This window comes from Vipera berus (assembly GCF_964194415.1).
Source record: "Vipera berus genome assembly, chromosome: 14".
In the NCBI taxonomy this organism is placed as follows: domain Eukaryota; kingdom Metazoa; phylum Chordata; class Lepidosauria; order Squamata; family Viperidae; genus Vipera; species Vipera berus.
The window spans coordinates 2,038,497-2,063,215 of NC_138217.1; the positions used below are offsets into that span (position 1 = coordinate 2,038,497).

Consider the following 24,719-nt stretch of genomic DNA (forward strand, 5'->3'; position numbering starts at 1 on the left):
GCACCTGAAACTAACTGGGTTGTCAACATGTTCCTCTGCCCACTGACCACCGCAGAACACCACATCCTTCAGAACAAACATGGATGATGCAAGTCAGTTAGAGTACTCTGCAGCCTTGGAAGCAGGGTTTAAAACCACCTGCCGCAACGCCAACAATGACACACAGACCAGAAGAGCGCAGACACAGAAGCAGCTCTAACTAGAGTCTCAAAGACCCAGAGAAGGTCCAACCATCACCATCCTCCCAACAGACAAGGGCTCAGCCACAGTTATCATGGACAGAACACAGGACACACAGAAAGCTACAGGAATCCACACCAATGATCCCACACCCTGTGCTGCGGGACGATTTCTCATGTATGTTGAAAATTAAGGTAGATCAGAGCCAGCCCACCATATTTAGAGCTGCCTAAATCCCTAGACCCTTCCTCAAGGGGTGGCCACACAGTGAGGGGGTGGGCATGTTTTATTTATTTATTTATTTATTTATTTATTTTATTAAATTTATATACCGCCCTATTCCCAGAGGACTCAGGGCGGTGTACAGGGAAGATTAAAACAAACATACAAAAATTAAAATCAGATTAAAACAATTAATTAAATAAAGTCCCCGAAATTTAAAACTAAAGCCTAATAAAAAATTAAAACCCCTCAGCCTGGGCCAGACACCTCAAAGAGCCAAGTTTTCAGGTCCCTGCGGAATGAGCGAAGGTTGGGGGCAGTCCTAAGTTCCATGGGGAGCTGGTTCCATAGGGCCGGTGCGCCCACAGAGAACGCTCTTCCCCTGGGAATAACCCGCCGGCATTCCCTAACCAGCGGTATCCTGAGAAGGCCCTCCCTGTGGGAGCGCACGGGACGAAGGGAGCTTAATGCCGGCAGCAGGCGTTCCCTCAGATATCCCGGACCCAAGCCATTTAGGGCTTTATAGGTCATCACCAGCACCTTGAATCTCACCCGAAGGGCAACCGGAAGCCAATGCAGCTCGCGGAGTAGAGGTGTTACATGGGAGTATCGGGAAGCCCCCATCACAACTCGCACGGCCGCATTCTGCACCAGTTGAAGCCTCCGAGTTCTTTGGCACCCATAACCAAGAGGCTAGAACTTCAGTCAGGTATGAGGAAAAACACCCTACAGGGAGGAGTTATTAATCAGCTTCGAGAAGTAGAGCATTGAGGTTCTTCAGACCAAGGGGGCACCACCATCTGTCTCAAATGCTTTAGCAGATCCTGCACAGAACAAGGGGTTGGGCTGGATGAACACCGAGGTCTTTTCCAACGCTGTGATTCTGTGATTCAGGCGCTTCTGGGCTCCGTTTGGCCTTCTTGAAAGCAACTCCCGGGTACCCAGCTAAAATCTTTCAGGGCCTTTGGGAGGTCTCCCCTTAATTCCAGCCATGGTGTACCTGGCGGAAAGGCACTTTCAGGGCTGGGTTTGAACTCGGGCTTACCAAAGACGGTCAGGATGATGGATCCCACCAACATGATGCAGGTCTGCAGCGTGTCTGTGTAGATCACGGCGGCAAGTCCTCCTGCCAGGCAGAGCGAGGGAAGCTGAAGGCTGGGATAAAGGGAGAGAGGAGCCCAGGGCCACGTCCCCCCTCCCCAAAGGAAATCCTTGGGCTTCTCCTCCTGTAGGGAAATGGACAGGGGGGAGACGGGGAGGCTGCCCAGGCACCAGGGCCCCCAAAGGTTTGGAGGCTGAGCCTGCTCCAGCAGCTGACATCAAGGCCCACCTGCAAGCGGGACTCACCTGTGATGGTGTACAGGGCAGTGATGGTCAGCAGTATGATAATGGCCAAATAAATATTCAGTCCCATTGCAATTTGGATAAATATGGCTCCAGAAAATATATCTGCCTGTGGTGGAAAGGAAGAATTGGCCCATTAAGCCCCAGGGACATTTGACAGAACCCCATGCAGAGCGGCAGCGGTGCCTCAAGGGGCCTCGCCATCCTCCCCACCCGGAAGGCCTCTGCTGCACAAAGACGTGGCAAGGGCTTCCCTTTGTGTGGGCCTCGTCACAGGGGTGCCCCAGAGGAGCAGGAGGGGAGGAGTGGGGCAGGAGGAGGGGCGGCTGCTGGTCCTGGATCAGCCGTCTCCACTGCCACCAGTCTCTGCTCCCTGGAAGCAGAGAGGATAATGGCCGACAATAACCTTAGAGGCCATCTAGTCCAGCCCCTGCCCAGGGAGGAGCCACCACTGTGGTCTTTCTGATTTAAGTAGTCAGAATTAAATGGGGGTGCAGGGAGAGTGGGTCCTCCAGACTCTGGAAGTTCACTGGAGCCCGGTGTCGTCATCCTCCTGAGGGCATGGACCCCAGCCTGCTCCTGCAATGGACTGTGAGTGCCCCCTCCTCCTTTACATGCAACAAAGCGGGGTGGGGGCTCGGCATCTGAGCATCCACTAACGGGGCCCCACTAGGAGGCCGGTCTCAGCCCTGCCTTCCTCTGCCCTTCCATCTGACTCATCCAGCGCCAAAGAGGTAATTACAGGTGTGGAGTAAAAGGTGCGGCTTCTTGAAGGCGCTGCTTACGGGAACTGCAGCGTCCCCACTCTCTCCCAGCACCTGCACCTCCTCCTGCATGGCCTCATGCAACCTGCTGTGGCAGGGCTGACCCAGGTCTCCTGGGAAGGGACGGCTGTGCTAGTTTGCAAAAAGATGGTGGCGCTCTAAGAGAGCCTGCACTCTAACAGAGCATGGCACTCTTTCCGTTGCTTTGGCACTGCCTGCCTGGCATGAGAGGGAGGGTCTGCCTCTCTCTGCCACTCGAGGAGGCAGCCTGCAGTCAAAGGGCCCCAGCACTGCTCTCTTTGTCCTTCAAGGCAGAACCGTCCGTATCTCTCCCTCTCCCATTGTGTCCCCTGCCTCTTGGGATCGTGTGCCCTTCCCATCCCATTAGAGTTTAATCAATAACCCTGATAGAGATCATTTATTGCCAGCTAGTGAGAGAAGGCAGGGGCCTTGGGTTAATGGGCACAATTAACTTCTGCCCTTTGTTCACCGGGCAAAGAGTAGCATCATGGGGTACAGTGCCCTGGCCTGAGAGAAGAGAGAGAGAGAGAGAGAGAGAGAGAGAGAGAGAGAGAGAGAGAGAGACCCCTTGGACTCACTAGTCTCCCCCCCCAGGGCTTCTTACAGCCCTCACTCTTGAAAAGAAGGCCTCTTAGGAAGCCATCTGCTTTGGAAATGAATTCAGGCAGCCATTTCCTTGGGAGCTGAGGGATTTCCTTCTGGACTGTGGCCCTCAGAGGTCCATGGGAAGATGGGGGCTCGGGTGTCTGGGATTGGCTTTTGTGAGCTATCCAGCCCAGATGTTGTGATGTGGGAATATCCAGCCCTTGTGATGGGAAGGTTCCCCAAGTCACTGGGCCCACTGCATGGCTACCAACCCATTGGAAGAAACCCTCCTTTACCTGCCCCTCCATGCTTGATGCCCCCTCAAAAGCCCTAGAGGCATCCCTTGGCCCTTCCCTACCCCCTGAGAAGTTCCCCACCACAATCCTGGGGAGGATTCAGCTCCTAAACTCACTGAGATCTTCGTGAAGATGTACAGGAGCAGAGAAAGGATTGACAGGTAGATCTGAATCCGTTTCCCTCCGAAGCGCTTCTTCAGATACTCTGGCATGGTGACCACCTGTGGGGGAGGAAAAGGTGCTGTTGGGGGTGGGGACATCTGGTGGGAAGGATCCCAAGAACTGCAGAAGCATGGATTGAAAAAAAGAGGGATGCAAATTTTGGCCCATCAAGCAAAAGCAACCTCTAAGACAGGGTTTTTCAACCTTGGGAACTTTAAGATGTGTGGACTTCAACTCCCAGAAGCATTGCTGGCTGAGGAATTCTGAGAGTTGAAGTCCACACGTCTTAAATTTTCCAGGGTTTAGAAACCCAACTCTGCAAAAAAGGCTGTTCAGGCAGACAAATTGTTTCCCCGTGTTTCCTCCTGTCTGTCCTTTTTGAGCACTTATAACTGAATGGCAGCCAAGCAAAGATTAGGATGGTCTCGAAGAAAACCTCAAAGTTTGAACTAGATGTCAGTCGGGTGGGTGGAAGTGTGGCCAGATGGTTGGCTTTACCAACATTTTTTGGCCAATCGAGAATCCGAAATCTCCAGAAAAGCTGGTAGAGGTATTTGGGCATTCTTGTATATAAGAGGGGCCCAAAGATGTTCCAGCTGCTGCTAAGGTCCTTGTGGCCCTTCTCAGAGCTGAACGGTGGCCAGGAGGTCAGACGTTGTTCCTTGAGTCTATCAGTCCAAGATCTACCCAGGGGTGTGTTGTGAATGGAGTGCAGCGTTCCAGCTGGATGCAGGACTGCCCAATGGTGAGTAGAGCAGGGCTGTCCAGTCTTGGCAACTTTAAGACTTGTGGACTTCAACTCCCAGAATTCCCAGCTGGCAAAGCTGTATACCTTCAGGAAGATGCTGGTGAGTTTAGGAGCTGAGTCTTCTCCAGGCTCATGGCAGAACCTCATATTCGGGACCTTCATGGAGCTCCCTGTAGCCCAGGCACATGGTATCCCTCCACCCTCAGAGGGTGGGGAAGGGCCAGGGGGTGCCTCTAGAGCCCTTGGAGGGGGCAATTCCCTCCTTCTTATCCTGGGAGGTGACATCCAGAAGTCTTAAAATTGTCAAGACTGGACACTCCTGGACCAGTGCTTGGCTGAAGAGACGTCACATCTAGCCAAGGCTGAATTTCCTGACACCAGGCTTGGCCCCATAGATGCAGGCACTCCAGGCACCTGGAAAGTTAGTCTGGAACAGAGAAGCTGTTCCTGGAACAGAGACACAGCCGCCCAGGAGAGGGCTTGCAATGGAGAGTGACTGATTTGGGCAGGCAGAAAGATCAATGAGAGTTGTGGCAAGGAGCTGCCAGTGTATTGTGTCTATTCACAAGCAGCCAGGTTTTGCAGAGTTTCTCCCACGCTCACTTGACTGTCCCCCCCATCCCAGGTCTAAGATCGGATCAGCCCCAGGCAGAGCAGCTGAAAGGTTTGCCCACATTCTTCTGCACGGATGTTGGCAGAACCTTTCTCGCTCCTTTGAAGAAAAAACCCTCCCTGCCCCAGATGGTATTTATGTAAAATATTTACTTGAACATAAGGATCCAACATTACCTGGCAAGTAGCAAAACTCTGCTTAAAGCAGGCTGACTATAGAAACACTGAATACAGCCGGAAAGGATTTTTTGCTAAGCTAGGCTGTATTCCTGAACTCGTGGAGGCCAATTAGGGGCACTGACTTGTGATCCTAATCCAGTAGCTCGTCAATTGAAAAGTTTTTATCTTAAATATTTTAATGTTTTACACTTTCAAAATACGTTTAATGTATTAAGATGGTACATTAAATAGCATTTTAGTGCTTAAGTGGGGTATTAATTAATGAGGTTTATGAGACTAAATCGACTGTCTGGGACAGGGATAGGCAACCTTGGCTCTTTTATGACTTGTGGACTTCAACTCCCAGCATAGCTGGCTCAGGAATTCTGGGAGTTGAAGTCCACGAGTCATAAAAGAGCCAAAGTTGTCTACCCCTGGTCTGAGAGATCTGAAACCACATGAATATCTTAGTTCCCATCTTCCTTTACTTGCCTCTATTTCTCTCTGCTGTCATTTTGCAGAACCTCCTTCTCTCTCTTAATCTGGGTCTAACATTTCTGTGGCGATCCGATAGATTGTGCTGCAGCCCACGTCCCTTGGGGGGGACCCTCCCCAGAAGCAGCCAGCAGAATCACCGAGTCATCTACTCACCCCAGCCTTGATGTAGATGGGCACAAACACCCAGCCGAGGATCACCACGATCACCAGGGCCTAGAAGGGGTAGGGGGAAGAAGGGTTGCCTCTGTCTCTCCCACAGGGCCAGGTGGGGAGGGGAAGCCCCCCCTGCCCAGCAAAGCAGCCCAGCCCAGCCCCATCACGTGCAAGCAAGTCCCTCTTCCAGGTGGGGCATCCACAGGGCTGGAGTGGTCTTTTGCCAACCTGCCCCCCCTCCTCCAGGGCATCCAGGTAGTGGGGGCCAGGGCTCTGCAGCTCAGCTGGAGACGGGCTCAGGAGGAGATTTCCAGCTGAGATTCACACCCAGGACCGACAGAAGGGGAAAGTACTTACGTTCCACTCAAAGCCTCCAATGGCAATTCCTGCAGCCGCCCCCGTCCCTGCCAGCCCCACAAAGTGGCCGCTGCCGATATTACTTGCAAACAGGGAGGCCCCGATCTGGAGGGGAAAGGGAGGCAGGTGTGAGTCAGAGGCTCCGAGAGGCCACAAAAGGTGGAGCGTTTCAGGGGCTCCCACGGCCTTTTTTTTAAAATCCCATTTATATCCCGCCCTTCTCCGAAGACTCAGGGCGGCTTACAATCTAAGCACAAATCAACGTGCTTAGCAATAGCCTTCATTCTATGTATATGCCTGCTTATTAGGGCTTTCGCCCGCCCCCCCCAAGCGGCATTATTACAAAGTCAGCTTATTGCCCCCAACAATCTGGGTCCTAATTTTACCTACCTGGGAAGGATGGAAGGCTGAGTCAACCTTGAGCCTGGTGGGACTCGAACCTGCACTAATTGCAGGCAGCTGGTGTTACTTAAGGAGGCATTAGCCCACTGCTCCACCAAGGCTCCTTCCAGCCCACAAAGCTTCAGCCAGAAGTACAGATAGTCCTCAACTTAAAACATTTGTTTAGTGACTGTTCAAAGTAACAACGGCACTGAGAAATGTGACTTATGACCGTTCGTCACACTTACAACCCCCACAGCATCCCCACAGTCACATGATCGAAATCCAGACGTCTGGCAGCTGACCCAGGCTTAGGATGGTTGCAGAGTCCAGGGTCATGTGATCCCCTTTTGTGATTCTTTGACAAGGAAAGTCAGTGGGGAAGCCACAACACCCGTGTTACTAACTTAACAACTGTAATGGTTCGCTTAACAATTCTGGCAAGGAAAGTTATAAAATGGGGCAAAACTGACAACAATTGTCTTGTTTAACAACAGAAATTTTGGTCTCAGTTTTGGTTGTAAGTCAAGGGCTATTTGTAAGCCTCACGGAACTGCCAGGAAAGGCTAGGAGGAATGTCCCAACACTCGGCTAAGGGGCTCAAAACAGGGGCTACTCATCTTAAGCATGAGCCAGCCGTGTGCTGCAGCTGCCAAAAAAGCCAACACAGTCCCAGGCTTGCATCAACAGAGGGATGGAATCAAGAGCATGTGAAAAGTTAGTACCGCTTTATAATGCCTTGGTAAGGCCACACTTCGAATACTGCAGGCAGTTTTGGTCACCATGATACCAAAAAAAAAGATGCTGAGACTCCAGAAAGAGTACAGAGAAGAGCAACAGACGATTAGGGGGCCGGAGGTTAAGAACGGTGGCGGGAATTGGGTACATCTAAGTACATCCCAGCTTCTGCCAACCTAGCAGTTCGAAAGCATGTAAAAATGCAAGTAGAAAAATAGGGACCACTCCAGTGGGAAGGTAACAGCGTTCCGTGCGCCTTTGGCGTCTAGTCATGCCGGCCACATGACCACGGAGACGTCCTCGGACAAGCGCTGGCTCTTCGGCTTTGAAACGGAGATGAGTCAGAAACGACTAGCATGCACGTGCGGGGGAACCTTTACCTTTACCTTAAGCTAAGAAAGAGAAGGATTGGGGGAACATGGCAACGGTCTTCCAGGGCTGTTGTTCCAGAGAAGACGGGATTCACTTATCGATGCGATGCAGCTGCAGGCCTGGCTGAGCTGCCTGCAAGAGGCTCTGGCCAGGCCTTCTGGAGTTCCCTGGCTTGGAGGTCTCTTTCGTGTGGCCAGAGAGTGAGCCACAGAACAAAATACCAGCCTTACAGAAGCTTCTGGGCTAAGGAGCCAGAAGCAGCTGAGCTGTGTCTTTGCTGCCCGTCTCCAAGGGCCTCCCTGCCAAGGAGACGCAGAGACTCATCCCTCAAGGCTGAACCAGTGATTGGAAACCAAACTTAGGTTGGCAAAAGTAGCAGAGAACCTGCAATACATCCAATATTGGCTAGTCCAAAGCCTGTCCTGGCTTACGTTGCCCTTCTGTGCAGACTTAATGGTCTTCTGAAAGAGCACAGGAGCCATAAGACTTGACAGGTGCTAAAGGAAGCTTCGTGGAATCCAGGCGCCCAGTCTGCCTGAGTCCCAAGCAAAATACCCATGGATAGCAATGCCCAACAAAGGGGGTTCCCATCACAGCCCAAAGCAGCCAGTAGGAGTGGACAGATCCCACTCCTCACCCAGCAATTTGAGGACAGTTGGGAGCATCCAGAGGAAAAGTCGAGTCTGAAGAAGCGGAAAAAGTGTACAAGTCAACTGGGAACAGCTGAGGACCACAAATGAGGGGACTGTCAGGAGAACAGGGTGGAAAAAAGGCTGCCGGGCTCCTTGGAAGCTTCCTGCTTGCAGTGCAGAAGCCCCTCTTGCTACAAAGCCAGAACACCTGTTTCCCACCCACCCACCCCATCCCCTGTAGGAAGTGCAAAGCAAAGATGGCCCCTTTCCAGAGAGGGACACCGGTGGGAAGAAAGGGCTTCCTTGGTGAAACTCACCGGCCACCACACCATGCTCCGGCCAGCCAAGAAGAATCCTCCGACGGTTCCACGGTTGGTTGAGTACATGGCCTGAAGGCAAAGAAAGCAGAGAAATAGGTCATGGAGGAATTGCCTTCAACAGGGTGGGCGTGGGGACATATTTTCTCTCCAGTGCAGCACCATCCCAGTTGCAGCTGATCTCCACCAGCCCCCCTGGGTTGGCCTTGGGCAGCTTCTGGGTGGGGAGCACCAGGGAATCCCACAGCTGTAGGGGAGGGACGGTCCACGGAGGCAGTAGAACTGAGCATCTCTCCCTCCCTCTGTCTCCGTCTTGCGCCTGCGCACACACACACACACACACACACACACACACACACATTCTGATTTTGGTTGAGGAAGAAGGCAACACAAAATCAGTCTGAGGACCAGTTTGGTGCTGGACCAGGAGTGGTGAGACTCATCCCACCTTGGGCACAAAGCCGGCTGGCCAGCACACCTCCCAGCCCAGGAAGCAGAGACAGAGCCAAGCCCACCCAAAGTCTTGCCAAGAACCCTGCAGAGACTCGGCCAGGACCCACTTCAGGGGGCATATGCATGCAAACACACACAAACAAAATTGGTCTAAAACCTCTGTGGTATTTGACATCTGGAGGAGGAAAAAAAATCATGATGTGTCCTATAGATAAAACAAAAGAATGATTCTAGTTACTTCCAAAAGGAAAGTCAAATTTGAGCAGTATTTGGCGTTCTTGAGCTGGGTTTTTGGCTTGCAGATGTCTCCTTACCCAACTAGGCAACATCATCAGTGCAAGTGAGGTTTGCTCCCTGTATAGAATTGGTGTGTGGGGTGTGGGTGTGGATTTCCCCTTGGTACTTCCTTGATTAGGATATTGTTTTCTGCTGGATTGTCTGTCTGGTGTTAATCCCTGTGTATATGGGTGTTGGCTGCATTGATTCTGTTTATCGTATGATTCATATGTGATGACTTTTTAAGCATAGTAAAACCGTTTTCTTCCTACATGTAAACGTTTTAAATAAAGGCAATACTATAATACCACTGAAAGGGCCATACCCTGCGTTTATTATTATTTCCTGGCAACAGACACCATTCCTGCGGATATTACAGCTGAGGTGGAAACGGTTCCTCCTTCAGTTTCTCCAGTCTGTTTTGCATGGGGGTTGAGGCTAGCAGGTGACACCCTCCTACATCCTTTTTTTGTAGTGGACTTCACTTCCTCCAAGAGATTTAATCATCTTTTCTTCCAGCCCTCCAAATAGGCTTCTCAGCATATCTGGCACTGATGCTTCATTCAGCCATTTGGCTACTCCGGTTTCTCTTTCTGATGGTCTCGCCAGAGGTTCTGCATCGGCATCAGTAAGGAAAACGAGAGTAGATCATCTGATTTCAAAGCATTTCCCTGCTCCACGTTCTTCCTGGACACCATCCAAATTCATCAGCTGTGTGGGGGGGGGGCTTTTTAATGGGCTGCCTTCAAGTCAAGGTGCTTCATTAGGATCCAGCCTTTCCATCCCAACAATGGAAGTTTTAAGAAGAGGTGGGAGAACTGTTTGTCAGAAATGGGACAGGGATTCCTGCCTGAGCAGAGGGTTGGACTAGAAGACCTCCGAGGTCCCTTCCAATTCTGTTATTCTGTATTCTGAGTCCTTGTGGCTTCGACCGGAAGAAGCCTGGGTGTAAGCAGCAAGGCAAGAATGTGTCATTTTGTCCCTTGCCTTTTGCACGATCCCTCAGATGCTTGCCAGCCATCCGTTGCGCTAATTGCGTGGCGAGGCGGAGGGAAACTGTGGCCATTACAAATGGGCAGTAACGATTCCACTGGGCGAGGCCTCCAGGGCTTGTTGCAAAAGAGCGGAAGAGCCATGATTTATCATTGGACCAGGACCGATTTTATTGTCTTTGCTGCAACTGAGCGAAACGGCTGCCCAGATGGAATTTCCTCGGTGGAGATTTATGCCAACAGGTCCACCTAACTCAGGTAACTGAAGACTAGAAGTCACCTGCTGGCCCAGCCTGGGAGCAGGAGAGGCGGTGGTCGCATTTGTTCCCAAGCTGTGCTTCTAAAGACCAGGCCTTTTCAGCCAGAGGGCTCTTTTCCAAGCACTCTGAAAACTCTGCGCTTCTCTTAAGGGATCCATTAGAGTTAATGCCACAGCAGCAGTTGCCACCGCCGCCACCCCGTGCCCCACCTCAGAGCACTCTGTGCAGAAAGGGCCTTCCTGGTTAAACTCTCCCACGCAGACTTCAACAAGTCATTAGGCAGGCAAATAATTCCTGGCCATTGATTGACACAAATTGCAGAAAACAGAGTCCCAGCAGGGAGGGGAGGGGCAGCTGGAGCAGGGATGTTCCTCCCCCTTTCTGAAAGTCTGCACTGATCTTCACCAAGGGCCAAGTTTGAATCTCCCCTCCCCAAAAGAGTCAGATTTTTTTTACAACCTGAAAAGAGAAAGAAGCGACTACGAAAAGTGGTTTTGCTCTGCAGCCAACTTGCCAAAGAGGGCAATCTGGACGGGGTTCACCTCCAGTGCAGCTCCAGCGCAGCTGAGGCCAGGGTTTCTCAGCCTTGGCAACTTTCCGGTAGGTGGACATCGGCTCTCTGAATTCTCCAGCTACGAGTGAAGTCTGTCCATCTGACAGTTGCCACGGCTGAGAAACCCTGGCTTGGACCTAGATTTAGCTGCTCCAGCCAATACAGAGAATCCCCTGCAAGAACAGCTGGTGTAAGTCTAAAAAACAGAGAAACAGTCACCGCATCTGCACACCCAACTCGGCACTTCCTCAGGATTCCCCCAGAGTTCCTCCTTGGGTCCTGCCCTCGGGCACCAGGTCGGCAGGGGCAGGAATGATGCCTCTGAGATCAGCTCAGCACCAGGCCTGTCCTGGCGCCCTTCTTTGCTCTGGGCCTATCCTCTATTCCAGGGATGAGCCACACCGGCTAGTTGACCCCACGTGGAAGGGAACCGAGGGCCCGTCTCTTCTGTGCTCCCTGCTGACCTGGCCAGGCAACTGCCCTCCGTGCAGCCAAAGAGGAAGGGCTGGAGTGGGCAGTGAGCCAGAGGGTGGCTGCTGGAGATGCTCCCCTTCAAGCTGATTAAAGGCCAGTTGGAGCATGAAATGTTTGGGGCTCAAGGAGAGCCCTTTCCCACATCAGGCCTTCAGCCTGCCCAGGAAATTTGGCTTGCTGGCTTGCCCTACTCCAGGGAGTATCTGGGAGGATGCCAAGGAACAGTTGGCCAGGATGAGCAGTCCCATCCCCTTGGCAAGCTCTTGGGCACATGATGCCCAGGCCTTTTCTTGAGACGGGACTGGAAAGTTCTCCTTTTTTTGCAACCCGAGTAGTGAGACAAGGGATCCATTTCATTGCCTTTATTAGTTCTCACTGATTTTCAAATGCAGGAGCAGCATTGCTTAATCTCAGCTGCTCCAGATAAAAGGCAAGCCTAAGCAGGGCATATAAGCAATTCAGCCCAGACAGGGAAATCAAAGCCTGTGGAACCACTCGCCACTCGGAAGGGAGCTGGCCAAGGTCCACGGAGGCCAATTCTTGCTCTGCAGCTCCAAGCAGGAAAAGGACATGGCAGGGGTCTGCACTCATGAAACTCAGTGACACCCAGCATTGGGGGAGACGAGGTTTAGCTTTCTGGTTCAGCACTGGGGAGTTCCTGGTTTGTCTGAAGGGAGCAAGGCTGCACACAGCCCTCGTGGAGTCTAAGAGAGCCACAAAGCCCTTCACTCCTTGTAGGTCCTGCTAAGAAGAAAGAAATCAAGTCCTCTCTGGGCTTGCAGCCTTCAGAAGTGCAAAGGCTCTTACACTGGTAAGAGGCTGCCCAGCACTCCTGCCAAGTCCACGGGATTGTTTGAGTGGAACAAGGTGCCTCTCTTGAGAAGTTGGCCTGGTGCTTAGGAAAGGCTTTGATCCCTTGTCCCCTAAGCGGCCTCTGGGGTTGCTTTCTGCCAGCGGTGGGATCAATGGGCTGGGAGATCTGCTCTTCATATAGCAAAATAACTTGATCTTCCTCCTTGCCTCCCTCAAGACCTCCTTCCCTGCTCCAGCTGTCCAAGCGAGGGCCAAGCAATCTTCTCCCTGGCCTTCTCTGTGGGAGGCTGGGCTTCATCACAAGTGGAAGCAAGAATATCTCCCCAGTGTGAGGACTTTGCTGTGCTACCCACGGCTGTCCATGGGTCCTGGCAACCTGCCTGTGGGGGGATTGTTGCCCACCACCACCCTGTCTGGTCTCTGCTTTAGACTGGCATCCCTTGGCCTTCCCACCTGTCTCCATCCTGGGAAAGACTCCCCCCCCCGCAGTCCCTTGAGGCTTTGAATTGAGCCCCTCCTGCTGTCCCCCCTCATCCTGCCTGGCTTGTGTTTCTGGGCCCGTCTGTCTGCCCAGGGGATGTGTGGGATGTGGGGGGTGGGGGGGTGGAATCCCTTGCTCTCTCCCTCTGAGCTGGCAGTAGATTCTCTTCTGGGGATTTCCAGGCTTCATTCATTTGGGCAATTTCACCATGTGAGGAGGCACAGGAGACGTTGCCCACATGAGCATCTTCCCACCTTGGCAACTTTAAGATGTGTGGACTTCAACTCCCAGGATTCCCCAGCCAGCATGGGGAAAAGCTTCTCCCCAGATCTTGGCAGCTGGGCTTTGGCAAAGGACTGCATGGCTGGAACAGAATCGAATTCTCAGCCTGCTTTAAATCAGGAACCCCTATGGGAACGTGAACAGGCAGAGGAGAGTTCTTCTAGGCATGTGCAGAATGTCAGTGCCCCTCTGCTGAAGGGTTGACAGCCCCCTTGTCTTCCCTTCCTGCAATTCTTCATTGTCGATATCATACCTCGACGGTAAAGGGGGCTGCAACGACCCAGATCCTAGGCACCTTGGTCCATTTCCTGGGAGAATGTGTGGCTCCTTGGGACTCCTGGCCACTCTTAGGAAGATGGCCCAGCCGACACCCACAGCTTGCAAGGGGCGCTCCTTGCCAGCCTTCTAGGTAGTCCAGACAGGGCATCGCAATCAAGAATACAAACGCCACCTTTATGGTAAAGTTGCAGTAACAGAAACTTGAAAGTCTCAAAGCGGCCTGCCTTTATAGGTAGAACTTGCTTAATGACCACTCATTCAGCACCTGTTCACACTTACGATGCTGCTGAATGAGTGGTACTTACACCTGGTCTTCTTACGACAGTTGCAGCATCTCCGCGGTCATGGGATCACCATTTGTGACTTTCCCCGCCAGCTTCCCACGAGCGAAACCAACGAGGAAGCCACAGGAGGTTGTCAATGGGAATGGAGTGCAAATCCTGCGCTTAACAATGGCATGGACTCACAACCAGAAGTGCCGTCCCTAAGTGGCGTGGCCGTGTGATGCCACACCTTACGACCACATCGCTTAGGGATACAGTAGATGCCCCTTCTGAGACAGGCTCTCCATTTCTGGTCCGTGCTCAGATTCCATTGGTCAGACGGAGGCCTGCAGCTCCTCCTCCTGCCTGCCAGGGTTGTCCCTCCTCAGATGGGAAGGTGCCTGGTGGCCTTTGCACCTTCCCGCCCAGGTGGGAATTTCCTATCCAAAGGGGGAAGAAGCAGCGGGAAAAGTAGTGGGAGCTACCCCACCCCCCAACACACACAAACACACACACAGAGACATACACGCACACCTCTGGGGCAGGGCATTGGCAAGGCTTTTCCCTTCCATGCCCTCCACACCCACCCCTTGCCAGTTCAGGTCCTCAGCAATACGCCCCCCTCTCTCTCACTGACCCTTCCGTTGCTGCTGCACCTCCCCATTTCCTGCTCAGCAACCCTGGGATGCCGGGCACCTGGCCCTTCCTTAGGTCTCCCTGGCCCTCCTGGATTTGGTTCCTGGGCCCAAATTTCCCAGAAAAGCTACTTCCACCTGGACCCCACCAACGATGGCAAAGAAAGCTGCCACTTACCCACAGGCCGACCACCAGGACAACGAGGAAGTAGATGACAATGACCGAGATGTCGGCTGCATTTGCAATTGCGAGGTGAGAGGAGGTCGGCTCCTGTTGGGTCAGCACCGTGGTAGTCGCTGGGGTGGCCATCCTGGCAGCTTCAGGGCCTCCAGATCTGGGCTGATCTGCTTCTTCTTATACCTACCAGCCAAGTTGCCCAGTTAATGATAAATGTTTCCCCTTCCCTTCCGAGTAATGTGTAACCTGGAGAGGCCGTTCCTTATCCAGGGAGGATGTCTAAGTCCCAGCAGGTGCTCTGGCGGATGCAGCTTCTCTCCGGAGATGCCGTAGGGGGGAAGCCCAGCGGCAAATGCCCGGCAGCAGTGGCTGTGACAGGTTTTTGTAGTCCTGCAGCAGGTGACTTGGCAGGAGACGCTGAGGAAGGAGGGGCCGGGCTCAGCAAGAGAAGGAGCTCTCTGCTCTGGAGCCTGCCTGGCCAGTTCCGTTCCTAATACGCAAGAACTCCCATTCACTCGGCATCTTGGGGCTGGGGCTGGGAACTCCCCAGGAAGGTAGGCCTGGCATTCTTACCAGGGTGTCTCATCTATTTGCCAACCTGGAGACCAGAAGATGCCCAAAGCCCTTCAGGAGTCAAGGAAAAGGAAGGAGCAGGGCTTCAGAGGCGCAAAGCTACTCAAAACCCTGCTCTTCCTGAACCAAGGCCCTGGTCTCACAAAGGGCCTGGCTTTGCCGTGGACTGCTTATTAAATGAATGCCTGAAAGTGGGAATATGGCACAAGGGCTCCCCAATGATATCGTCAAAACTGGTTTGAATGGAGAATGGACTTCTCACAAGCCAAAGCTTGCGCCAAAGGAGCCTCTGCAACATTTGTAAAGGACTCTGCGACACACATGCCTGAATAGAAGGCAGCTCTGGGTTGTACATGGGGGAAGACAGGTTGCTAGAAGGACCAATGTGTGCCGATTTTCATTTTAGGTGGACGGCTCCTTCTAATTCATGAGTGTCCAACTTTGGCAATTTTAGGATTTGTGGACTTCAACTCCCAGAATCCCCCAACTAGCTATGTTGGCTGGGGACTTCTGGGAGTTGAAGTCCACAAGTCCTAAAGTTGCCAAGGTTGGACACCCCTGCTCTAAATGATTCCAACAAAATGTTAAAGTGAATGAAGATCAGCTGAGAAGACAGCCATTCCATCAAGTCAGCTGTTTAGAGGTTCACCATTGGATGCTGATGGCTTTGTGAGAGACACCCAAGCTCACAGGAGTGATTTTCTGATCCAGGGCATTAAAAACTATGCTGTGACCCCAAATTAAATTTGTGCAAATGGTGCACAAAGCCCCCAATGTCCCTAAATGAATCTGGCATCCATCTCACTTAAGTTTATTAGCAGAGAAGCAGAAGAATAGCAGCCATGACAGAAACTCTCACTCCCAAAGAAGATGGCTGAACAGATCTGAAAGTGTTCACACCCGCCGTGTCTCTCAATTCCTCTTGTTTTGAAGGAACTTTTTCCCTGTCTGTGAGCAACGTGTAAACGGGGGTTAGCAGCATTCTTGACAGTTTGCTTACTTTGGCAAGGATACACTTAATCTGGTGGTTAAACAAGAAATACCTGGGCAAAGCGCGATGATTAAACTACCACTAGCAAAGGAGAGAAAAAATGCCTCCTCTCCTCCACCCCTCTGGCCCTGCAACCCACATGGGGCAGCCCTGCCGACTGGGGGCTTGCAGGAAGATGCCCGTCCTAGGATTCTCCTTTCCTTTCACCTCGTGCCAGATAGAAGAAGAGTTGGAAGGGACCTTGGAGGTCTTCTAGTCCAATCCTGCGCTCAAGCAAGAGACCCTACACCATTTCACACAAATGGCTGTCCAATTTCTTCTTCTTCACTCACTCACTCACACACACACACACACACAGAGAGAGAGAGAGAGAGAGAGAGAGAGAGAGAGAGAGAGAGAGAGAGAGAATGTGTTTGGCTGCTTCATGCATCTGTTAAAGATCAATGAACCTTTGCCAGAAAGCAAGTTATTAACCTTAATTGGGACAAGGGCTGACAACTTTTCAACTGTTTACTGGAGCCTAACTTTGAAAAAGCTGGAACTCGACCTTCTAAAAACAAATCTTTGCAGGTACTTTTCTGTACAACCCCCACCCCACGACCCAGCGACCCACCGCTTGCATTACAGACTCAAGCCAGGCTGGGTCTTTCAAGCCAGCAGGCCAAACCACGAGCAGCCAGCATAACGGTGCCCAAACCCGGCATGGTGAGGGCTGCTCCAGTGACAGTGGGGGCTGTGGGGACATCTGCCTGCCTGACCCATCAGTTTTGGCCTGGCCAAGGAAAAGGCCCATTGTCTGGAGGGTGGTCATCCTAGGAGGGGGCCCATCAGGAAGAAATGGGCCCTTCCAGAAGGCCAAGCTGAGTTGGAGGCCGCTGCTCCGAGGGCAGGAGAAGGAGGAGGCCTCAGTGGAGCTGAGCCTTGGCCCCTTGAGGAGAGGGCTCCATCCCAAAGACCCTCCTGTTTTCTGCACCAGAAAGTCCAGTCTGAGCTCTCTGCCTCCTCCACGAAAGAGCACCAACTTCCTTCTCTCTCTCTTCCATCTACTCCAGGGATCCCCAACTTTGGGAACTTTAAGACTTGTGGACTTCAATGCCCAGAATTCATCAGTCAGCACAGCTGGCTGAGGATTCTGGAAGTTGAAGTCCACAAGTCTTAAGGTTCCCAAGGTTGGGGACCCCTGATTCTATTCGACAGCCTTCACTGATTTTTCTCCCCGATAAATTACCTTTCACGGATTAAAAACAAACATTCAAGGAGTCTCTTTTGAAGAAAGGGTTTATGTAAAAAATAGATGCCCTGCTAGCAAGACTTGGAAACCCAGCCTCTCCTACTGGGTGGGTGCACTTAACAGCCTTTCTGGATTGCCTGCTGTCCAGATACTTTAGGTTTCAGTCCTGCAGCAGCTGGAAAGTCATGGTGCCCCTTCCAGGAGTGTTTCTGGAGAGGGGAGGGAAGGGAAGTGCCCTACGCACAGGGGGAGGAAGGGGAGATGAAAGCAAAAGAATATTGCCTTCTTTCTTTGCATAGCTTTTTAAAAATAATGACATTCTTTTTGAAAGGAATTTCTTCTCTGTCCTAAGTAGTGTGTCAACACTCCAGAGTTGCTGTTATTTGGTAACAATGTCCAGGCTGTTTGGGGACAGGTGGATTGCTTGGCATGGTGCGAAAGCACTCTGTACTTTGCACCCCAAAGTAGCTGGTGAGGAGCATTAATCACAAAGTATTGGAGGCCCCGCCTCATTTTCTTACCGAGAAAGACTACAGGGAAAGCAGGAAGAGAGAAAGGAGGGAAGATACAAAACATTGCAGAGTAGGAGGAATAGAGTACAGAATAACAGAGTTGGAAGGGACTTTGGAGGTCTTCTAGTCCAACCCCCATGCTCAAGCAGGAGATCCTATACCAGGCAACCTTGGCTCTTTTATGACTCGTGGACTTCAACTCCCAGAATTCCTGAGCCAGCATGGCTCAGCTTGGAAACCTCTCTCTTCCCCTCAGCATGGCTGGCTCAGGAATTCTGGGAGTTGAAGTCCACGAGTCATAAAAAAGCCAAGGTTGCCTACCCCTGCCCTATGCCATTTCAGACAAGTGGCTGTGCAGTCTTTTCTTTAAAAACTGCAATGATGAAGTACCTACAACTTTTGGAGGCCAGCTGTTCCACTGGTTGATTATTTTCACAGTCAGGAAGTTTTTCCTTAGTTCCAGGTTGAACCTCTCTTCAATGAGTTTCCATCCATTGTTTCTTGCCTTGCCTTCCGGTGCTTTGGAGAATAGGTTGACCCCCTCATCTCTGTGACAGCTCCTCAAATATTGGGAGACTGCTATCATGTCACCCCTAAGCCTTCTCTTTGTTACAGCAGAGGAGAGGAGAGAAGGATGGAACTGGAGTGCAATAGAAGGGAAGAAGATGGACAGAGAGGCTCTCCATTCCTCAGAGAAGAAAACTTCATTTTTAAAATTTATTTTGTTGTGTACTGGGTTCTTTGCTGGAAGCAGGAGACGAGGTGAGAGAGTTCAGGCAGGTACATGCTTTATTGAATGCAGGAACTGAACTGAGAACCAAGGCTGCTACGCAGCTATTTATACTCCAATAGGTTTAAAGCACGGGTTGGCAACCTGCGGCTCCGGAGCCGCATGCGGCTCTTTGAGCCATCTCCTGCGGCTCCCAGCCGCCCGGTGCGCGCGCACCTCTTTGAACGGGCAGTGGTGCGCGCGCACCTCTCCAAATGGAGAGTGGCACCGCCCGTTTGGAGAGGTGCGCGCGTACCTCCGCGCGAACGGGCAGAGGTGCCGCTCTTTGAGGAAGCTGTCGTGGCCCGTCTCCGAAGCTGCCGCTTTCGGCAGCTTTGCAGACGGGCCGCTACAGCTTCCTCAAAGAGCAGCGCCCCTGCCCATTCTGAGAGGTGCGCGCGCACCTCTCCGAACGACCGGAGGTGCGCGCGCACCTCCCCAAACCTTTGGAGAGGTGCGCGCGTACCTCCGCGCGAACGGGCAGAGATGCCGCTCTTTGAGGAAGCTGTAGCGGCCCGTCTCCGAAGCTGCCGCTTTCGGCAGCTTTGCAGACGGGCCGCTACAGCTTCCTCAAAGAGCAGCGCCCCTGCCCATTCTGAGAGGTGCGCGCGCACCTCTCCGAACGACCGGAGGTGCGCGCGCACCTCCCCAAACCTTTGGAAGCGGCAGCTTTGCAGACGGGCCATCGCCGTCGGGCAACCGGGAACCGGTTCCATCTCACTTTTTAAAAAAAATGGCAACCGCGTGAGTCCGCGCAAAACTTTTTTTGCGCATGCGCGTGCATGGACACACGCATGCGGCTCCCACTTTTTTTAATTTGTGATGGAACCGGTTCCCAGTGGCTCTTTTCCTTTTTTAGGTTGCCGACCCCTGGTTTAAAGGAACCTACGTGGTGGTTCAGTGGGTTAGGACGCTGAGCTTGTCGATCAGAAGGTCGGCAGTTTGGCGGGTCGAATCCCGAGTGCCGCGTAACAGAGTGAGTGCCTGTTACTCGTCCCAGCTTCTGCCAACCTAGCAGTTTGAAAGCACGTAAAAATGCAAGTAGAAAAATAGGGACCACTACGGTGGGAAGGTAACAGTGTTCCGTGTGCCTTTGGCATCTAGTCATGCTGGCCACATAACCACGGAGACGTCTTTGGACAAGCGCTGGCTCTTCGGCTTTGAAACGGAGATGAGCACCGACCCCTAGAGTTGGAAACGACTAGCACGCATGTGCAGGGGAACCTTTACCTTTATTGCCACCCTAGAGCCAACCAATGGTGGTCCTGGAGACGGTCTGTCTGAGGAGCCAGCGACCGTTAACCAACTCCTTGCTTAAGCAATCTCACAGCATTCAAAACCCACGTGGTACAGTTTAAGCAAAACTAGGCCCAATACATTACATATTTGTTAAATTTATTTGCTGTCTTCTCACCCTGGGGCTACTCTTATTAATAGATATCTCCTAATCTCTGTGGATGGTTAGCTATCCACCTTCTCCTCTGTCTGAATAAAGTTGGTAATGATTGCAGGGTCCCAGGGTTAAATGAGGGAATGCAGGTGAGGGAAAAACGTGGGAGCATCCGCACAAAAATGGAGCCCAGGCAGCAGATCCATCCTTCTAGGGGGCAAAAAAATCACCCAGAGGTCAAAATGGGGGTACCCGGTGCAAGGTATGTGCAGGCAAATCCCCCCCATCCCAACACAAAAAGGGCCCCTTCAGGCTGAGAAGCTCCCCACACCCCAGCTGGGTTACCTGGAAGTTTGAGCTTCGTGATTAGCATCCGAAAAGCTGATATTAGTTCTCTTGACATGGCAGCTTGCACCTCTTTTTAACTTCAGAAAAGCATTTTTTTTCTTCTTGGCCAAGTCCATTTCTTTTGGTATGTGAGAACTTGCTTTTCAGCAACTACACAGTGGAGATTTTCTTGGTTTTTTTTTAAACATTGTTTTGCTTCTCATTCAAGAAGTTTCTAAAGAACTGAAGATGCTTCTTGGATGAGAAGTGAAACTTTTCAAGGAAAAAAACAAGGAAGTCCAGTTGCCTTTTGGAAAAAGCACCTTTGGGACAGCCATGAACTGGATGACTGAGAATCTCCATAGACATTTACACAATTGACAGCATATTCTGAAGTCCTTGAAGGTTTTAAGAAAGATACAAAACCAACCGTGAAACAGTCATGTAACCCATAAATTGCCTACTTATGGAATGTTATTTAGAATTCTACTAAATGTTTCTACTGTTCAACTTTCACATGTAATCAATTTATGGTTTGATCGTTTGCTTTATGTTTTATCACATATATCAAATGTATGTATCATTTGTTTCTGTACTTCATAAAAACATGGTCCCCCCCCCCGATTAATTAATGCTTTTTGCTTTGCCTGAATTCCTTGGTGAGTCCTATTTTCAGGTGGGTAGAGAAGCCCCTTTGCAAAAGTGAAACTTTCTCTCTGATTCAGGGATCCAGTTCTTATCAGCTCCACACCAAACTCGGGGTGCCTGAACTCGGAGGCTGCAAGCGAAGGGCGGGAAGCCCCCTGTCCTTGGTCACTTGCTAGGCAAGCCCTTTTTGCAGCCATGGACCAAGCTTCCTGGCAGCCATCAGCCTTTGTTGAAATAAATCTTCAGGAGAACCCCAGGCCAGGCCCGCCTGAGCTGTGTGGAAGTGTCCTAGGGCTTGTGGCTTGTGGTCGGCTGAGGTTCTCACCACAAGGGCAACATTGACAAGGGGGGCACCTGGTTGCAGAGCAGGTGTGTCAGGGCCCACTTCAAAACCTCATCCCAAGAAAGCAGGACTCTTGGAACCATTTCATTCCAAAATGAACTTTTATTAGAAGAAGCTGATAGCAGGCATAGAATCTGAGGGTTTCCCGCTTAGATCAATAGGTTAAAAGAGCCCCAAGCAAACCCCACCCCAATAGCTCATCCGGTCAGTTCAAATGGGCCAATCCCCAGGTGTTAAGTCTGCTGTGGGAACGGAGATAACGGAGTCCGTTCCCATGCCTGTGAAGAGGTTGTTGGGTCTTCACTCTCCTCTCTTCTGCAGTGAGAGATAAGCACATTCCTTTCTCACCCCAGACTGACATCAAGGGAGAAACAGTTCAAAGAGCAAGTATTTAGAAACAGCAGAGAGGATACATTGTAGTAAAGCAAAAAGCAACTCTCAAGGACCTTCCCCCCCCAGGAGAATGGCAGAACCCATAGGAAGAAAGGAAAACAAATGAATTAGATCCCCCCAGGAAAGATATGGGTTCTGACAAGGGGACTCATCCACCCCATCCATAGCCAAGCTCAGCTAATCAAGGAGTAGGGGAGCGGTTCCAGTGTTCTAGCATTTCAGGTACTGGTTGATGACTCCTTTGGAGCTTGGAAGGAAATTATAGACTGAGCACCATCAGAGGCCTGGAAGGAAATTATGGACTGAGCACCATCAGAGGCCTGCCATGGGCTCTGAGCTGTTCAACACTTTGATTGAGATCTCAGGTGAGGGCCTTCCCAAGAAACAAAGCAGAGAAGGTGGCTAATGCTTCGCATTGTAGAGATTCCAGACTATCTAGGTGAGGTTGGGTGATCAGGAGTTTTTGGTAAAGAGAAAGTCAACATGGTGGACATGACAGTGCAGTTGAATCTCTGCTTTTTTGCAACATATTCTACATAAAATGCAAGCAGAGCTTTGCTTCTACTGTTACGGATGGCATCTTGACATTTTTGGCCATACCCTGTGGATATTTTTGACAGATAAATTAATGGGATTGAAATTAACTGGGGAAATTGTAAAGTTCTGCATTGGGTAGGAAAAACGTAAGGTGCAAGTATAGTCTGGGAAGGTGTGGCTTGTACATGTAAAAGGCGGTGGGGTGTTCTTGTCAAGCACAAGTTGAACTGGAACTCACCTGTGGGTGCAGCATACAGAAGAGGGAGCCATTCTCTGCTGCCCTAAGGGAAGGACCCGAAACAGGGAATGAAAGTTCATGACCTACGATCAGTTTCTTTAAATCACTCAGAAGAATTTTTTCAAGTAACCCAAAGATGCTTTTTCAAGAGGCAACTGGACTTTCTTCTTTTTCTTTGATGACATTTCGCTTCTCATCCAAGAAGCTTCTTCAGCAATGACTGGATATCCACCAGAAGAAAGTCCAGTTGCCTCTTGAAAAAGCACCCTTGGGACAACCATGACCTGGATGGCTGAGAATCTCCATAGACACTTTCTCAAGTAACGTCATCAGAATTATTGGTCTTCGTTTTTCACCTTTTTGAACACAGTGATAGCCTTTGCTTTCCTCAATTTGCCTGGCCCTTTATCCTTTCTACAGAATTTCACCAAGATTATGCACTAAACTTGGCCATGTCATCAGGTAAGTTCCTGCAGGACTCTGGAAGGTAGAGATGTACATAAAATGGAAGACCGGTTGTCTTGACTCCAGAACAAGCCTTGGCATTCTGAAAACTCTGCCTAACTCTTCAAGATCAGAACTGGAGTCTAGAACATTTTATTTGTGTTGGGTTTGGGCCAAAACAAAATTTGGGCCACCACAGAATGGGCAGGCCCCTTGCTCTCTCTGCACCCTCAGCAGTTTTCAGCTTGGCCTTTCTCTGGCCAGGATCTCACCTACCTCCATCATACCAGCACCTTGCCCTCCCTCTCCTCTGCCCTCAATGACCGCCAACACCTAGGGAGACTAGCCAACTGGACACAGCTGTGTATCAGTCACTGTCCAGACTGTGTTAAACTGACTCAGTTCAACCTTGGCAAATTGAAAATGAGTGGACTTCAGCACCCAGAATTCCCCAGTTGCCTGGCTGGTGAATTCTTGAAGTCACCCATTTCCAGTTTGCCAAGGTTGAGGAACGCGGCCATAGCCCATGTTTGCTTCAGGCAGAGGCCTTCTGAAGTCAGGACTTTCACCTGAGGAACCTATTGCCCATTTCTCCTAGGGTGAAGTCCACCTGTCCCTGGAGATATAAATTAAAGGCTTTTTCTATCAAGACTTGAGCCTTCTTCCTTCTCTTAATCATTGCTTGGTGAAGACTCTTGTTATGTCGGTGAGCCTGAAAGCCTCATGCAAGGACTGACCAGTTCCTAATCTTTCTAAACACCTTCATTTGCACAGCATATCTTGAGATAATGGGGGGGGTTGCTCTTAGCAAAGCTTCCTGCTCAGGTTGAATATTTACATTCTGACCAGAGTGTAAACTTGCTGGAGCTCCACAGCCAGCATTTTTTCCCTTCCTTTAGCTCTTCGTCTCCTGGACAATCAGGGACACCTCAAGACTGGAGGGGGCAAAGAGGGGGGCTGCTGGGAAGCTTAAGTCCACCTTGAGAATCTGGTAAGGAGCCAACTTCTTGGAGGATCTTCTCCAGCATGTCCTCTCCCTGCAAATTACTCAGAGCTGATTTTCCCAACACAGAGCCCTAAAATACAGGCTCCACCATCCCCAGCCAAGCACCGTGGAATGATGGATGTCATCCAGCACCTGAGAGGGGGTCCATTTTAGCTTAGCCTGGCAAGCAGATAACTTATCTGGGTGCCTCTTGTATGGCCAGTGCCCCAGCTGCCGCACTGGGCCAAAGAGGATTCTCCTGCAGCCCTCCGCCTTTTCACCTCACACCAGCCAATGCCTCTTGAGACCCCATCCCTGTCCCCTGCCAAAGCTGCTAGATGGAGAGCAGAGTAGTCTGGTATATCCTGTGGTCACCATGAAAGCAAGACAGGAAGGAAGTTAATATATGGCTACAAGAAGGGCAGGAAAAGCTGCAAGAGGAAGGATTTGGGCCTTGTTAATATTTTAATGTCCCAGTGAGTCTTGGACACACAGTAGATCCTCAAGGGCTCAAATTGTCTCTCAACCTCCTGGAATAAAGAGCTCATGACAAACAGCTTAGAAGAAGTTGGAGCCTTTGAAATGGACTGGGGGGGAGGAATAGTGGCATGTTCTGCAAGAAGCAAATCCCAACCGTGTAAAAAAATGGTATATCATAAAATAGAATGTGGTTAGTACAGCAAAACATCTTTAGTGCGATATCAATGACTTTCACACTTGAGCCAAAGTTTCAATCAGTTTTATTTCTGAGCCCCCAAGAGACCCTGTTCTTTTCTCTAGACCAGGGGTCGGCAACCCGAAAAAGGAAAAGAGCCACTGGGAACCGGTTCCATCACACACACATAAAAGTGGGAGCCG

At 51.0% G+C, this 24,719-nt stretch overlaps 1 protein-coding gene across 1 annotated transcript in view; it reads right to left on the minus strand.

Moving 5' to 3' along the window:
- The window catches only part of SLC5A1 (solute carrier family 5 member 1), a 33,480-nt gene extending 18,685 nt beyond the window's left edge, over positions 1-14,795 (minus strand). Inside the window, exons 1-7 of the mRNA XM_081338839.1 lie at positions 14,481-14,795; positions 8,542-8,613; positions 6,102-6,206; positions 5,745-5,804; positions 3,529-3,633; positions 1,750-1,855; positions 1,448-1,528 (exon numbers count right to left, since the gene is read on the minus strand). Of these exons, the coding sequence (XP_081194965.1) occupies positions 1,448-1,528; positions 1,750-1,855; positions 3,529-3,633; positions 5,745-5,804; positions 6,102-6,206; positions 8,542-8,613; positions 14,481-14,612 (661 nt within the window). The 5' untranslated portion in view covers positions 14,613-14,795. The remainder of the gene's footprint in view (positions 1-1,447; positions 1,529-1,749; positions 1,856-3,528; positions 3,634-5,744; positions 5,805-6,101; positions 6,207-8,541; positions 8,614-14,480) is intronic.
- Positions 14,796-24,719: the final 9,924 nt, after the last annotated feature.